Source organism: Balaenoptera musculus, chromosome 2 (genome assembly GCF_009873245.2).
Source record: "Balaenoptera musculus isolate JJ_BM4_2016_0621 chromosome 2, mBalMus1.pri.v3, whole genome shotgun sequence".
NCBI lineage: Eukaryota > Metazoa > Chordata > Mammalia > Artiodactyla > Balaenopteridae > Balaenoptera > Balaenoptera musculus.
In genome coordinates this window covers 170,231,754-170,247,371 of record NC_045786.1, presented here as the reverse complement: position 1 = coordinate 170,247,371, position 15,618 = coordinate 170,231,754, and the positions used below count along the sequence as shown (strand labels likewise).

Genomic DNA, 15,618 nt, shown 5'->3' with positions numbered 1-15,618 from the left:
TTTCCCATCGGGGTGCGGGGAGGTGGGCCTAGGGTCAGGATCAGGATTCTTCAGTGTGAGCAGAGCATTTGACTTCATGCGATTTTCTCTCTCTTTCTCCCTCCCTGCTACCCCCTCCCGCTTAATACTAATATTTTTATCATCCTTAAGACAAAAGTAGCTGGCAAAATATTTAAGCGATCGAAAGAAATGTTTTTATTTGCCCGCGTGCGAACCGGTTATCTGCCTATCTTGTTTATGAAATTTGGGGCTGCCTTTCCTGCAGTCTGTTCGCCTCTCAAATCTTTCCCGGCCTCCCATTTCCATATTTCTGCGTGCATGTTCTTTGTTAATCACTTGGCAAGTGCTTATTTGAATATTAAAAATTTCTTTAATCATCAAAGGCAGGAGCACAGTCTCATGAATATTCATATTTTCCCCCTCCTCAGACTGGAGTCTAGTTCATTACCCTGCAGTAAAAGCCAAACAGCTATCAATCGCCCTCATTACAGGCTCTGGCGTTTTGATTGGCTGCCTGCTGCCCAGAGCTTTTTTCTAATTTTTTTACTTTTTCCTCTTCTCCTGTGAGCTGTCTTGTCCCTGCCAGCAGCACTCCCCCGCAAAAAAAAAAAAAAATCAACAACGCAAGAATAAATTTCTCTGGTTGAAAAACAACTCTGCAGACTTGTCAAACAGACCTCGTGGTTTGCTGCCACCGAAGTGGCCACCAGCACTACCTGCCCCCCACCTGCAAAAAAAAAAAAAAAAAAAAAAAAAAATCGAAAAACCAAATCAAACCACCAGGAGAAAAAAAGGTGGGGGAGGGGGAGAGAAATTAAATAAATAAATAAAAAGGAAGAAACTTGAGCCTCGGAGATGAATATTTGTCAAGAGAGTTGACGTAAGTCTCATTTGCATAATGACTTTGTACTTCTGCATTAATAAAATTTGCATATGAAGCCATGTTAATTACTCCTGATCATGCTTTTTGCATTCATGCATAGTAATTTTCTCCGACTTGTGAGAATTAATGTCTTGGCATGGGGGGAGGGGGCGCGGGGACTGTCAGGTTTCCTTGCCAGTGGCCCTCACTCACAGGCACTCGCTCCCTGTCTGTCTCCCTCCTTGATCTATGACTCATTTTTGCACCATCAGTAGGAGTTCTTGGCTTAAAAAATGTATCCATTGAAAGGCAGCAGTAGGGAGAAAAATATACATCTCCTGCACAGTGTATTCTAGAACTCCTCTTGCTAGCTGGGGATCTGTAACCCTCCCATGTGGGAGGGGACACCGAGGATGCAGCGTCGGGAAAGGCTCGCCTTCCCCTCGAAACCAGGCTGGGGCTTTTCCAGGGAGTTTTTTGTGTCTGCATCAGTCCGTGTGGGCGTGTTTGCTGGGTAGTGCGCATGTGTGCAGAGTGAGACAGGACCATCTGCAGGGCCCCTCTAGAAGGGAGATGGCTGGTTACAGACTCCCGCGGAATGGAGGCATTCAAAATCACCCGGATTTGGAGCTTAGGAAGCATCTTAGGGGTCTGAATTTTGGTCATTTTGTACCTTTCTGTACGGATTGCATAGAGCGAGGGTCTCAGGCCTCTGAGCCTTGTGGTGTTGGACGCCCAGCCTCAGTTTCCTTGTTTGTGAGAGGAGGGTCCTAATAGCTATCTGATAGGAAGGCTGCTGGGCTTAAATGAGATGACATATGTAGCCATTGTTTATTTCTTTTTTCCTTTAACCAAAGTGAACTTCCATGATAAGGAATCGAGCCAGCCGGGATTTTATCTTTAAGCCACCTGGATCCCACGTAAAGCTGAGGTGGCGTCTTGGCGTCCCTCTGCCACGTACCTCGGTGCACGTGTGTCTGTTCCAATTCCAGAGGGGAGCCGGCCTAGATCTCAAAAGAAAGTGCCTTTTTAAAGGAGTGCCTTTCAGGGCTTTGTGGGGACGGGTGGTGGTGGCCTTTGCTGCCGTGCTGTGGGGAGGAACCATAGGGAGTTAGGGAAAGTTCCAGAATGGAAAATAAATGAAGGATAGTGACGGTTATTGGGTGTTTACTAGAAGCCTGGCTCTGGCCAGGCGTGTCCTGACCTTCCTTTAAAGGCGAGGCTCTGAGACAGTGACTCAGCCCGGGTCACGCGGCCAGGAGTGGCAGAGGAGGAGACGGACGTGGGCCTCTCTCCGAGGCAGCGTGGCCTCTGTGCTCTGGGCTTCCTCCGCCTGCGTTTAGGTGCACAGTCTCGTCACAGGGTCTCAAGTCCTCTGTCAAGTGTGTTCTGGATTCCCTGGCTGCGCTTTTCAAGGCAGCCACCCCCAGGGCTGGGAGGTGGCCTGGGACAGGTGCTGCAGCCAGGGACAGTCTTCACGTTGGGCTTTAAAAAAAATTGAGATAAGAGTCACATAACGTAAAATTCACCAGTTTAAGGTGTGCAGTCAGTGGTTTTGAGTATGTTCACAATGTTGTGCAGCCGTCACACTCTCTGACGCCAGAGCATTTCCATCATCCCCCCAAAGAAACCCTCTACCCTTTAGCCCTTACTCCCCCGGCCCCCCTCCCCGGCCCCTGGCGGCCACTTCTCTGCTTTCCGTCTCAGTCTCTGTGGATTTGCTCTTCTGGACACTTCCTGTCATCATACAATAGGTGGCTCCTGGCATCACCTTGGGCTTTTGCAGCTTCAGAAGAGTGTTTTTGGAGTTCCACCTTTGGGCAGGGCTCTGGTTTAAGCTGCTCCGGCTGGGATGAGGGGACCTCCCCCAGGGCAGAGGGTCCTCTGAGAGCACCCTGAGGGTCCTCTGTGGGCAGCTTAGGATTGGAAGCCCCTGACCCTTGCTGCCCTCTCCCCTGCGTCCACTGAGCCAGTCCCTGGAGCAGGTGGGCTTCATGGAGGCCGGAAGTCTAATGAGGCCACTCAGAAGCCCCTCCAGGGGGCGGCCCAGCCCCCCACCCCTACCTGAGTTGGAGGATGACTTTTTGCCTTTACAGACTCTGGCCTAACTCAGCCCGACCTTTCCAGAAGGAGAGGGGTGCGGCCAGACACGCCCTTTGGTCCTTCCTCCCAACCACGGACACACAGGTTCTGCACCCTTCCGGCCGGGGACGGCAGTTACCTGGGCGTCCTGCTGGTTTTCTCAGCCATGGTAAATGGTGGTGGTTGTGCTGTGGCCTCACCCAGAACCTGGGGGCCCGGAGTTGTTTTTTGTAACCTCCAGCGGCCCGACTCAGCCCAAGGACCCTCAGGCTCCCTCCCACCCTTCCTCTCAAGATTCTGGGGGGCCCTGGTTACTCCACCCCAGCTGCAGCCCCAGGCGGAGGCAGGGCACATCCAGGCTTTGGAGACACACTGGGTTCGAGTCCAGACCTCCCCGAGCCTCAGTTTCCCCCCTGTGGAATGGGGGGTGGTCTTCCCTGCCGAGTGGGGTGTTTGTGGTGAGGTGAGCCCAGCTCCTTGTGGTAGGGGCCCAGCACAAAGCCGCTGTCACAGTTACGATGACCCGGAGCCTTCCATGGTGTGAAGCGGGGCTGACGTGGTTGACAGGACGAACATGCTGTGTCCACTGCTGGGGAGTTTCAGGCAAGGACCAGCCAGGGCAGGCTTCCGGGAGGAGGTGGCCGACGTTGGTCTCAGGTGCTGACCTTTCCTGAGGGCCTGCACCAAATCTGGGGCACGGCCTTGCGCTCAGTGTCTGTGGCTGGAACAGCGCATGAGGTCTTGGCCACACCTTCCAGGGCTGTGTCATGGGCTCAGAAATGGCCTGAGCCCTGAGCCTAGCCTAGCACGAGGTCTTCATTGGCCCAGAGGGCCAGGTGCTGGGTGGTGGTGTTAGCGTTGGCCTCTTGGCAGGACATGTGCAAGTGGTCCTCAAATGCTCTAATGCCCCCGGTCCTGGATAATACCCGTTTTGGAGAGACAGGGGTCACAGAGAAAGAGCCCTGGTTCTGGAGCCAGTCAGCCAGCCGGGATTTTGGTGGGACTGGCTGCTGGTGTCTGCAGTTTTCTGCAGTCATGTGGTCAGTTTCCTGGTCTGTGCAGTGGGTCTCTGAGCCCTGCCCCCAAGGGCATGCTGGGAAGCTCACTCACGATCAAGATTGGTAGGCTGCTGGCTCAACGGTGGGCTTGCAGGGCCCTGTGGCTCTTCTGGAGGGGTACTCCCTCATGGGGGCCGTAGAGTGGGCAGATCTCCACCCCTGTAGACCTGTGCGGGGCACTGACAGCATGGGGGTGCGGGGTGGCATCCCTGGCAGAGCCGGCCCGGGGCCCAGCTGCCCGTCATCTTGTTGATGTTTTCCTTTTGTCTGATGCTTCTCCGCTCAATTATTTACCCAGGGAATTTGGGCTTCTTCACTTGTGGTTTTGGCAAGGGCTTCACACAAATGTTTTGCCCTGGTGGTCTCTTAGCCATTTAAGATAAACGGCCAAATCAAACGCAGGCCTTGCCGGGGAGCCCGGGCGAGCCGTAGGGCTGGTGGAGACAGGCAGGCCCCTGGCCCTGCGCTGTGGCTGTCAGACCCGGGAGGTGTGAAGAGGGGTGCTGGGCGGTGCCAGGGCTTTCTCGGGGTGGGGGGGGTTCAGAGCCGTCCCACAGGCCTTGGGGCTTGGGTGCTGCGTGTAGGTGTCGGTTGCTGAGGACTGTGGGCCGGAGGGGGCACCGGCTGGCGGTCCTCCGGACTGGAGGCTCAGCAGTGCCCAGGCGCTGGGAGGTGGCCTGGAGGTGTCCGAGGCCTGCCACCAGCAGCCCATCCTGATAGAGCGAACAGTGGTGGCCTGGAACTTCCTGGGTTCTTCCAGAGGGGGGTGGCCCAGATTTGGGGAAACAAATCCCCAAATGGAGTCTGCTCCAGAACACTCCAGAAGTCCCACCTGGGAGACCTTCCTGGGACCAGGGGCCCCCAACAGCTCCTATCTGTCCCAGCCCCGGCATTAGGCCTCCTGGGACGGAAGTCTGGTCCCAAGACAGCCCAACCTGGCAGCTGGGACATACGTAGGAGCCCCTCAGGCCCCCACCCGCTTCCTGACCCCTGCCCCTGCCCGAGTCCCGGCTGCATCCCCCCTCCCCGCCCCCGCCAAGCCCCCCACAGGGGCTGGCACCCTGAGCCCCCCACCCTGGAAGGGCAGCCTGCAGCCCTCTGCCCCGGGCCCCGTTCCACACCCTGAAAGCCCTTGCCCAGTCCAGGGTCCGACTGACCAGCCTTTTCTATTGTTTTTTCTCCAGGGCCGTGCAGGCCTGCCCAGCTGCCAGCGATGGCCCCCATAGCTGCTTCCTCCTCCCACCCTCACACATCTGTGATTACTTCACCTCTGCGTGCCCTGGGCGCTCTACCGCCCTGCTTCCCCCTGCCGTGCTGCAGCGCGCGCCCTGTCTCGGGTGACGGGACTCAGGGTGAGGGTCAGACGGAGGCTCCCTTTGGATGCCAGTGTCAGTTGTCAGGTAACCGACGGCCGCGGTGGGGGCGGGCTCCCGGGGATGGCGGGTGTGCCCTGGGCAGGGCTGGCGGCTGCCTCTCCCAGGTGGGCTGGGGCAAGGTGGGGACCCAGGGGAGACGTGCAACCTGCACCCCGGAAGGCACTTTTGGGGAGGCGCCGGGGAAGTGGCGAAGGATGTGGACAGAACTGTACCCGGGTGCTCTGGTCCCCATTGGTCAGGAGGTGCCCCCGTGCCTCCACCCATTCTGAGGTCTCACTCCCAGAACGCCTTCCCCCAGCCTCCAAATTTCATCTCTTTGGGCTGTTTAGCTAAAGTTTAATTGGATAACGTTTAACATCTGAGGTTTTCTTCTGCCCTCGCCACTGCCGCCCCCCTCTCCCCAACCCCAGCCAGTACCCTCACCCCAGCTCACGGCTAGGAGAAGATTCTTTGGTTGTCTGTGTACATCCCTGGAGCCGTCCAAAATGCTGAGTTTCTCTTTGCGAGAATGTGTTGCCCATTAACTTTTAGAAAAAAGTTTTCTCTGAAGGGGCCTGTTAGCTTCGGCTCTGGGAGGGAGTGAAACATGTGGGGTGTGTGTGGGGAGTTGGGGTAGGGGCGGGGCTGAGCGCCCAGCTCCGGGTCGGCGTGGCTGCCCATTATACAGAGGGCAGACGGGGCAGTGCGGCGACCCGACCTGCTCTCTGTTACATCCCTTCTCCCTCCCCGGACAAAATGCAAACTCCTGCTCTGGCCTGGGGTCCCTGGAATTTGCAGGCAGGGACCTCTCATTCCAGCCTCTCCTGCCCAGTATCTTCGCGGAGCCTGATGCGAAAAGCACTGAGGCCAGGGGAGCCGGGACGCCGACACAGACACCGGTGGTGGCGCGTGTCCTTCAGGGGCCAGGACAGGAGAGGGATGGTGCCGAGCCGGGGCAGATTCCGTGTCCCTGCTTTCTCACCGGGCACGTGGCAGGCTTTCTCTTGACTCGGGTGGTAAAAGGAAAGCTATGTTTATTGGGCAGGTTTTGCTTTTAATTGAAGCCGTCCCAAGGGATGGTCCCTGTTAGAGCCACAGATCTGCAGAGGGCCACAGGCGGCCCAGCTCCAGGGTCAAGAGCTCCCCGGGCCTTCCTGCTGCTGGGGTTGGCCTGCAGCCTTGAGCACCCCTTGCTGTGACAGATCGTGACGTCATAGGTACTGGGCTTGTGTCTTGAACGCACAAAGCAAAGACTGAATCACCTGGGAAGGAGTCTGCACAGCTTACAAAGAAGCCGGCTCCCTGCCCCGGGCTGCCCGGGTGCCCACGGTGACTGGGGCTCCGGTCCCAGCCCCGTAGGTCTGTGCCGTGATCCCTGCTTGCTGGGTGTGGGATGCCGGCTCCGTCTGAGTGGCTGCCCCGCTCTAACGGCTTCCTGTAGTTAGTGCTGCAGCCCTGCAACCACTCGGGGGGCCGTACTGTCACAGATCAGCCTGAGTGTTCGTGACTGGACTCGGTTAAGTGCTGTGGTGCGGGAACACGCTTTCCCTGGCAGTGGAGTGCCTGGGGCTTTGCTTAACTTTCCGCTTTGCTTAACCTCTGGCTCTGCTTAGAAGCTGTGGTCCCGAGCGGGAGCTGTTACACCCCTGTTTTACAGATGGGGAAGCAGAGGCTCGGGGAGAGTGAGTGGCTGGGCCCAGGTTGCAGAACTGGGATTTGTTGTCAGGATGCCTCCCGACAAGGCCACCCCTCTTCCCGCTGAGCCACATGCCTCTGCCTACATCCTGGGGACGTTCTCACCCAGTCACTCTCTCAGCCACAGTGCCACCCGCTTCCTTGTAGGGACCGTGAATCGAGGACCTGCTGTGTGCTGCCTTGTGCTAGGCATTTTGTGTGCGTTCTTGAATTTATTCCTCACGGTCACCTTAGGAGGTGGGTTTACTGTCCCCACTTTACAGATGAGAAAAAGAAGCTTGACTTCATTCGTTCACTCACTCATTCATTCATTCATCCATTCATTTTTTTTTTTTTGGCCGCGCTGCGCGTCTTGCGGGATCTCAGTTTCCCGACCAGGGATCGAACCTTGGCCCCCAGCACTGGAAGTGCGGAGTCCTAACCACTGGACCGCCGGGGAATTCCCCATTCATTCATTCTTGTGCAAACCACAGTGCGGTCCATCATGGCAGGTCCCAGACCTCCTGCAGCTTGCAGTCTGGTGGGCCGGGTGGTGGAGTGGGAATGGGGACCTGTAGGGAGGGGATGGAAGAGCAGAAGTGGGGTTTGATCCTGGGTCGCTCATCCTGCACCTGCTTCACCTTTGGTGTTGACTCACCTGGCTTAGAGGCCTTCCTTGATTTTAGAATTTGATGCCGTGAGGGCTCAGAGCCCGTGAGCAGCCGCTATGCTTGCTGGCAGTGCTGGGGAGGGGAGTGAGGTGGGGCTGTGTCTATTCCTGGGGTCCCTGGGACCTCTCCTCCTGACCTGCTAAGGGGCCGACTCTCAGCTTTCGACGCTCTACCCTGATCGCTGGCACTGATCTTTCATCGATGGTCTGCGGTAATTAGCCTGCACCAGGTTGGGCCATCGTATTTTCAGATCAGTTTCAGTACCTGAAATATCCTATTCCAGTGGTTTTGGTCCCTTTGTGGCTTCTGTCCCTGGCACTGGGCTGTTTGCTAAAGTGTTTTAGTGCCTGTTTAATTAGTAGTTGAATGGAGTCATTAAATTCCCAGTAACCCGTTAGGAAGAAGCGGTCCTCTGTCAAGATGGAAAGGGGCCGCCGTCCTTACTTTGTTCTGTCCCTTTTCGGATCAGGACGCACTGAACCTATCTCTTCAAATTAATACGGAAAACCCTGGTGTAACCATGTTTCACACAGGTTAATTGCATGCCCGTGAATGCATTTGAGGTTATTTATAGAAGGATGTGATTTTTATGGGGGAGAAAACCACACAGGTATGTGTGTTTGTGTACCTTTCCGGCTGGCGGCATCCCAACAGCCCCACCTCCCAGGACCCCAACCCCAGATCTCCTTCTGATGGTCACAGTGGGAAGGCGGGGTCCCCTTTGCTTTTTGACTCTGTTGAGTTGGGGTGTTCCTGGAAACTGAAACTTCTTCCCTGAGAAATTCCACGTAGGAACTTCTCCAAGGTGCCCGGGGAATCAAAAGTCTAAGGCTGTGGTCTTGGCCTTCACTCCACCTGCCCGGTGACCTTGAATAAGTCATTTCCCCTCTCTGGGCCTCAGTTTCCCCTTGTGTAAATATATATATATATATATATATATACACACACACACACACATACACACGTGTGTGTGGTACATATGTAGCATTTAAAAACGAGGCTCCTCATATTGATCTCTAAAGCAGAACATATTGATCAGTTTCGATTACTGAGATGCTAGGGATGCCTGGGTATGGGACTTGGCCGGGGTTCCCAAGGCAGGGATGGGGTGTTCAGAGAACCACTCGGCTTTGGACCCCTGAACCCTTCCCTATTCTGAGGTTTCTACCATTGGGAGGCAGTCGTCAGAGTATCAGACTGCAGAGTATCAGACTGCTCAGTCCTGTATGGCTCTGTGACCTTGGACAAGTCATTTCCACCCTCTGCCTCAGTTTCCCCACCTGTAAAATGGGGGTCATTGAAGACTTGTTCTGAGGACTGGCTGAGGTCATACACGCTAGGTGCTGAGAACAATGCCTCTTGCTGAGCGAGCCCTCCAGACATTCTGACTCATGCATGAGCAGGATGGGTTTCACATCATTATATCATTACCTGCTCGGCTCTGTTTGGAATCAAGCTGGATCCCTAGTTTCCATTCTTAAAGGCATTTAGCCTTTTGGCTGGCTCAGATCATGTACCAGCATTGGGAAGTGGAAAAGGAACCGAGAAACTTCATTGCATATTTAAAAGCCACAAATGGTCATCAGCCATAATGATTAATACATGCGCTTGGTGAAGTTCAAGGTCTTCAGCAAGAACGCACAGGATCCCGGCTCGGGGAAGTGAAGTGTTTGGATTTAATAGAAGGAGTCAGTTGCAGTCATTAGTATATGCTGAAATCACAGGGCAATCTTGTAAAGTTAAATCCAATTTACTTTTCTACTGAAATTGTGCTTGCTGTGTTATTTAACTAGTCTGGGGTTTCTTGGCATGGGTTAAAGGGACAATAAAGATAAAAGAATACCTGTAAGTAAATAGTAGGGTTTCACAGTAGACTCTGTCGTCTTCTCCTCTTTCAGTTATATCCCAGTGTTCATTTTGCGTTGGTTTTTATAACCGAATCCTTCCAATGGGATGCCGTAGCTTAGACCACCCTAGCTGTGGAAGCTTGATGCAATTAATACAGTCTGTCTGGAAAGTGGTCTTATTTCTGGAAGTTTTATGTTAATGATATGGTCTGTGCTTTGCACATTTCATACCAGAACAAGAAGCAAGCCGTAGTTTCATTTCGGTCTGGGTTTGAGTGACACTGGAGGATCAGTGAGCAGCCGCAGGGCGGTGTGGACCAAGACGGCAACGCTCTCCAGACCCCTGCTGGTCCGTGCCTCCAGTCTGGGGCAGGGGGTGCAGAGGCGCTCCGGTGGGGCGTGGGGGCCTCCAGGGAGACCTTGGGGGGAGGGGTGAGTATGGGGTGAAGAAGAGAAGTGAGTGTGGGTGAGTGTGGGTGGACAGAAGCACTCTCTCGGGGAAGGTTCCAGACACGCCCTTGCCTTTCTCCTGATTCTGCAAAGTCGCATTCCTTGTGGGGTCTTTCTGGGCTCACCAGGTCCCAGGGGCCACGGTGGTTGGATCGCTGTGGAGGAAGGGCTTTCAGGGGAGTTATTGCAAATTTAAAGAGTCATCTGTACGCCCTGCGCCGGTGTCTACATCGTGCAAGGGGCTGGTGGTCCAGCTTATCGGTGGTTCCTGGAGTCTGCTCTGGTGTCTGCTGGCTTCTTGGGATCACGCTGCTGCAGAGGCTGCCCTTGACCACCTGCCTTTAGAACCCAGGCACCTCCTTCAGTAATTGGAGGAAGTGCCGGGAGAGGCCATGGAGAGCTGCAGGGCTCCCGGGACGGAGGGTGGCAGGGCTCGGGTGGACTCCAGAAAAGTCCCCTGTCCTCCAGAACTGCAGACTCACATCTCCTCCAGCACCACCGGGCGCCAGACGGGGATTGGGGGCCAGAAGGAGTACGAGGCTGCCTAGTTGGGGGGGCAGGGACACCTACCCACGTGACTGTCCTTAGATAAAAGGGGGGTCCCAGCAACATCCCGGAGTGGAGACCGGTGCAGCCACACCAGATTTCGTTTCCCTCTCCAAGCCGGCCCTTCAGACGTTCTGAAGGCAGAGCTAAATCAAAGAGTTCTGTTCAAATCCGCACAAGATGTTGCTGTTTTTCTGCTCTGACAGGAGAGGCATTTGGAAGTGCAGTTTCTTTCTTTCTTTCTTTTTTTTTATAGCTGTCTTAAAAAGGAGTTTGGCTGTTTAGCACAGCTGGTGCTCATTACATTATGCACTGGCAATAAAATAGCATGTGTAATTAATTTTTAATGCAGCGCTGGGTGCAACGCTTTAAAGCAGTTAGTGGATGTGAAGAACCAGCACTGACCACCGACATCAGAGATCTCAGAGCAAGGCGGCCACGTTCTGCAGCTTGAAAGGGAATCCGAAAGGGGCAGAGGAGGCTGTGCGCCCTCTGCTTGGATGGAATGCTCCAGAAATGGGTCCGCCTCTTGAGTTAATTTTAAACGATCTAGGATCATGGGTCCCGAGAGATCATCTCACCCAACCCCTTCATTGTCTAGATGAGGGACACCGAGGCAGAGAGTGGGGAAGAGACCACAAGATGTGTGTGGCAGAGCCGGCTTGGACCGAGTCCCCCAGGCTCTGCCCACTAGGCTATTCTGCCCCTCTTGAGTTCATATTGAAAACTGGAGAAGGAAATTCATCGTCTAGCTGAAGCCACGTGAAACGTGCAGTTAGATTTGGCAACGGATAGAAATTTTGCTTTGGGGAGCCCTGTACCTAGCCTCTCGGACCCCCAGTTTTGCCATCTGCAGTGGGGACCTGCCTCTGTGCGTCCCAGGTTTGAGACGTTCCGTGGTTGTGCTTTGATCGTTGGCAGCTCCATCTCTTCTTGGGCATCTCTTCTGTGGCATGGATTTATGCTTGAACTTAAATGCCACAGTGGTCACATATTGGCAGAAGAGCTGCAGGCATTGTGGGAAGCTCCAGAGACGGGACCGTGCTTAGTCCTTGTTCTCAAGGTGCACGGGTGTGAATATGTGACCCTGGGCCAGCCACTTCCTTTCTCCAAGCCTCAGTTTCCCCATCTGGGAAATGGGGACACTAGAAGTATCTGCTCTTGATCCCTGCCTTGGAGGGTCCCCTGATGGGCCTCCACTCTGGGGTGGCCACTGCTGATCGCCAGCACGTGGGGAAGCAGAGGCAAAGGAAAGTGTGGGGGGCAGGAAGGAGAAGACTGGGCTGTTGAAAAGCCTTGGGTACCCCGTACCTCGATGATGACTTGGTTGCCATCTCTTTGAAAGTCCTGCCTGGGAGGTTTTCTTAGCATGAATGAAAGAGGAGGAAGGCCCACCGCCATCACTGCTGCTAAGACTTGCCGCTGTGTCTGAAGGGCCTGCTAGTTCCCAGCACTGTCCTGGGCACTTTGCATACCTCACTCAGTCACCCGTCGTCATAACACCTGTAAGGAAAGGCAGCTCCATCCTTTTGCTCATGAGGATACTGGGGCTCAGAGAGGCCAAGCAATGCCCCGAGGGTCACACAGCACACAAACAGCAGAACTGAGATCGGAACTCAGGTCTGGCCAGCTGTGAAGTCGTGTTCTCGGCTCTCCCTTCCGGCTTCACGTTTGGCTGCTTGGTGGCTCAGACGTGGGCAACAGGAAAGCAGCTCACCCGTGAGGGACCAGACCACACTCGGACACGATCCTGGGAGAGTCCCCTGCGTCTTCCGTCCTTCACCGATCATGCTGGTGCCTGATCTGGGCTGGACGCAGGGATCCAGGAACGAGCTCCCTGGGGTCTCTGCCCTCGAGGAGCTCACGGCAGTGGGGGAGCACAGAGTGCGAGGTACACTCTCCGTGATGCCTTTCTCTGCTTAAAGGAAGTTAAACAACTGGGCTTGTGGGAGCTGGGAGGGCCCCCAAGGACCACTGGGGTTTTCCTGATGGAGAAGGTGAGGCTGGCGGAGGGGACAGGCTTCTTCCAAGGCGTGGGTCAGTGACAGATGTGGGTGTGGGTACCTGCCAAGAGGGGTCCTGCTGACCCAGTGAGCCTTCTGTAGCCCCGGCTGGCCCCTAAGGGGTCTGAGTTGTTAGTGACTTGCCGGGACACAGAGTTTTTCTGGACCCTCAGACCACCAGAGGGAAGTTTTGACATTGAAGAAGAGGCCTGGAGCATGGGAAAAGCTTTTCTCATCAAATCAACCTCAAATTCCTTCACATACCAGGTTGACTTCTATCCCTATCTTGGTCTTCCCAGTGCTTGGGCTGGCCGAGCCCTCTCGGTGCTGGTGAATGATGAAGACCCAGAAAAGGTGTGTTCATGTTTGTGAGAGCAAGCCAAAGAAATACAGGGAATGCTGTTCCCACCTCATTTTCATACACAGTTCCCTAGAAGCAATTTCTCCTCCTTCAGGAGAAACCAACTTTTCATCGTCCTTAACAGCTGGAGGTGTTCTTTGTTGCTTTTTTGGTGGGAGGAACAAGATGTACTTGACTTTTCAAACCCCAGGGCCGGTCAGGGCAGAGGGGCTGTGTACTGTACATATTTCACAATCAAACCCAAATAGTCTAAACCATGAAATAAAGTTTATCCAAACATAATCAAGGCTGGCCAAGTTAATCCAAAAAGCGATGGGAAGACTTCCTTGGCGGGCAAGGGTCCCTCTGTGTGGGGTTTAGCTGCCCGGAGCTGCCCGGCGTTATACCTGCGGGGAATCACAGCCTGCCCCTCACTCCCACCCCCTCCTTGGGTGTTATTTAATGATAACCGAGAGCCCGGGGTGGGGGTGGGGTGTGACCACGGTGTGTGGTCAGGGTGGGTGATGCATCCACCGTGATTTCCTCTCCCATCAGCGTCTTTACACGCAGCAGGGGGCCACCGGGTCATGGCCTGGTCATCATTTTTGTGTCCCCACTGTGCATCAGGCTCTCTGCAGGGGCCTTCCCACACGTGTAAGCTTCTCCCTTAGGAAGGCAACCTATTCTGTAGTTCACAGGTGACGAGACTGTGACCAGAGAGGTGATGCGACTTGCCCGGAATTGCACAGCTGGTAGACGGCAGAGGTGGGATTTGAACCCAGGTCTCCTCGGGTCTGGGAACCACAGCCTGCTCCTTTTCTTGCTTTCTGGCTCCCAGACTGCCCACCTGCTGGCCTTCTACCTGGCAGGTGTGAGGGAGAGGAGCAAGTTATGAATCACAGAGCAGCTCAGGGAGATAAGAATGCCTGTGTTTTATGATTTCAGCGGAAGGGATCAGAGAGCTCGGAACTTCTCCAGGGAGGTTAATGCAAAAACGGAGTCACTACCTGCAGAGACGGGGCAGTTGGAGTCTCTTCATAAGCCCAGACATTTTTAATGATTGCCTTTGTTCATAAGAGGTGAGGAGTGGCTGGTGGGACCAGGCCCCCGGATGCCTGAGTCGCCCTTGGAGCTGTATGTAAGCAGTGCTTTCTGACGCAGGCGCCCTCGTCTTGAATTTCCTTGTGCTTTATTAACCAGCGCCTTGTCTTATTCTTGCTTTACTAGTAAAGGGAACCACTGCTTGAGGGCCCACTGTGTGCACGGGCTGCATATGGTCATCTGCACCGATTCTTTCTCGAAACGGTTTGAGCCTATGTGTGCTGGATTTTTTTTTTTTTTTAATCATGGTAAACTATGCAAAACATGAAATGTACCATTTTAACCCTTTTTAGTCAAGTTGCATTAAGTACAGTCACATTGTTCTGCTACCATCACCACCATCCATCGCCAGCACTTTTTCGTCATCCCAAATGGAAGCTCTGTCCCCATTAAACACTCATTTCCCCCGCCCCCCGCCACCGCTCCAGCCCACAACCATCATTCCACTTCCTGTCTCTATGAGTCTGACCCCTCGGGGGCTCTCCTATGAGTGGAATCACGGTCTTTTTGGTGTCTGGCTTGTGTCACTCAGCATTAGGTCCTCAAGGTTACAGCATGTGTCGGAATCACCTTCCTTTTTATTTCTTTCTTTCTTTAAATATAATTTTTATTTTTTGTTGGAGTAGAGTTGATTTACAATGTTGTGCTAGTTTCAGGTATACAGCTAGGTGATGCAGTTCATATACATATATTCATTCTTTTTCAGATTCTTTTCCCATAGAGGTTACACCTTCCTTTTGAAGGTTGAGTAATATTCGTTGTGTGGCTGGACCGGAGTTGATCCATTCGTCCTGTGATGGACACTGGTTATTTCCACCTTCTGGCTACTGTGAATAGTGCTGCTGGGAGTGTGGGTGTACGCATAATAGTGGGAGACCCTGCCTTCAGTTCTTTGGGTGAATACCCAGAGTGGAATTGCTGGATCATATGGTAATTCAAGTTTAACTCAATGAGGAACCGCCCATATGTGTCCCACAGTGTCTGCACCGTTTCACATTCCTTGCCAGCAGGGCTCAAGGGGCCCAGTCTCCTCACCTGACCGTTGGAGTTTATAGTTGAGGACCCCGAGTCTCAGGGATGTGGACACCAGCTGGCCCAGGTTATGTGGTTAATAGGCCTGAGCGTCCGGGATGGAACCGGCCCCCCCTGACTCAGGCTTGGTGCTTGTGGCCCTGGTCACGGGCCAGTGTCTTCAGTTCCTTTCAGGGTCTCTAACATCAATCTCTCTTGTAAACGCTTCCCCACCATGGCCCCGTCTCCCAGATGCTGGTTTTTGGCTGTCAGCTAAACATTTCACTAGCTTGAGAGTTGAGGGGAAGAAAGTTTTGCAGATGGACAGTTTTCACTTTCCTTCCTGCTGTGTCCTCAGGGCGTTGATTTGGGTTCAGTTCAGCAGAAAGTGTATTTAGAGTGGGGACACCTGGGGGCAAGGTTAGAGCTGGCTGGTGTCCCGGGGCCTGTGCTGCCCCTCTCTGAGCCTCTCCTGTCTGCCTCTGCTTGGGGGTCATCATGCCAGCCTTGCTAAGATGTCAGCGGGGCTGTGCGCCCTCTGAAGGGGAGGATCTGCTCCTGGCCTCTTCCAGCTTCTGGTGGCTCCGGGCATTCCTTGGCTTGTGGCCGCATCCTTCC

At 54.2% G+C, this 15,618-nt stretch overlaps 1 protein-coding gene across 4 annotated transcripts in view; it reads left to right on the top strand.

The window, feature by feature from the left end:
- The window catches only part of BCL11B (BAF chromatin remodeling complex subunit BCL11B), a 90,990-nt gene that overhangs the window by 34,310 nt on the left and 41,062 nt on the right, over positions 1-15,618 (top strand). For 2 of the 4 annotated variants that reach the window (XM_036841301.1, XM_036841299.1), the window contains exon 3: positions 5,187-5,402. The exons of the other annotated variants lie outside the window; for them this stretch is intronic. In XM_036841301.1, coding sequence (XP_036697196.1) covers positions 5,187-5,402 — 216 coding nt within the window. The remainder of the gene's footprint in view (positions 1-5,186; positions 5,403-15,618) is intronic. 4 annotated transcript variants of the gene reach the window in all.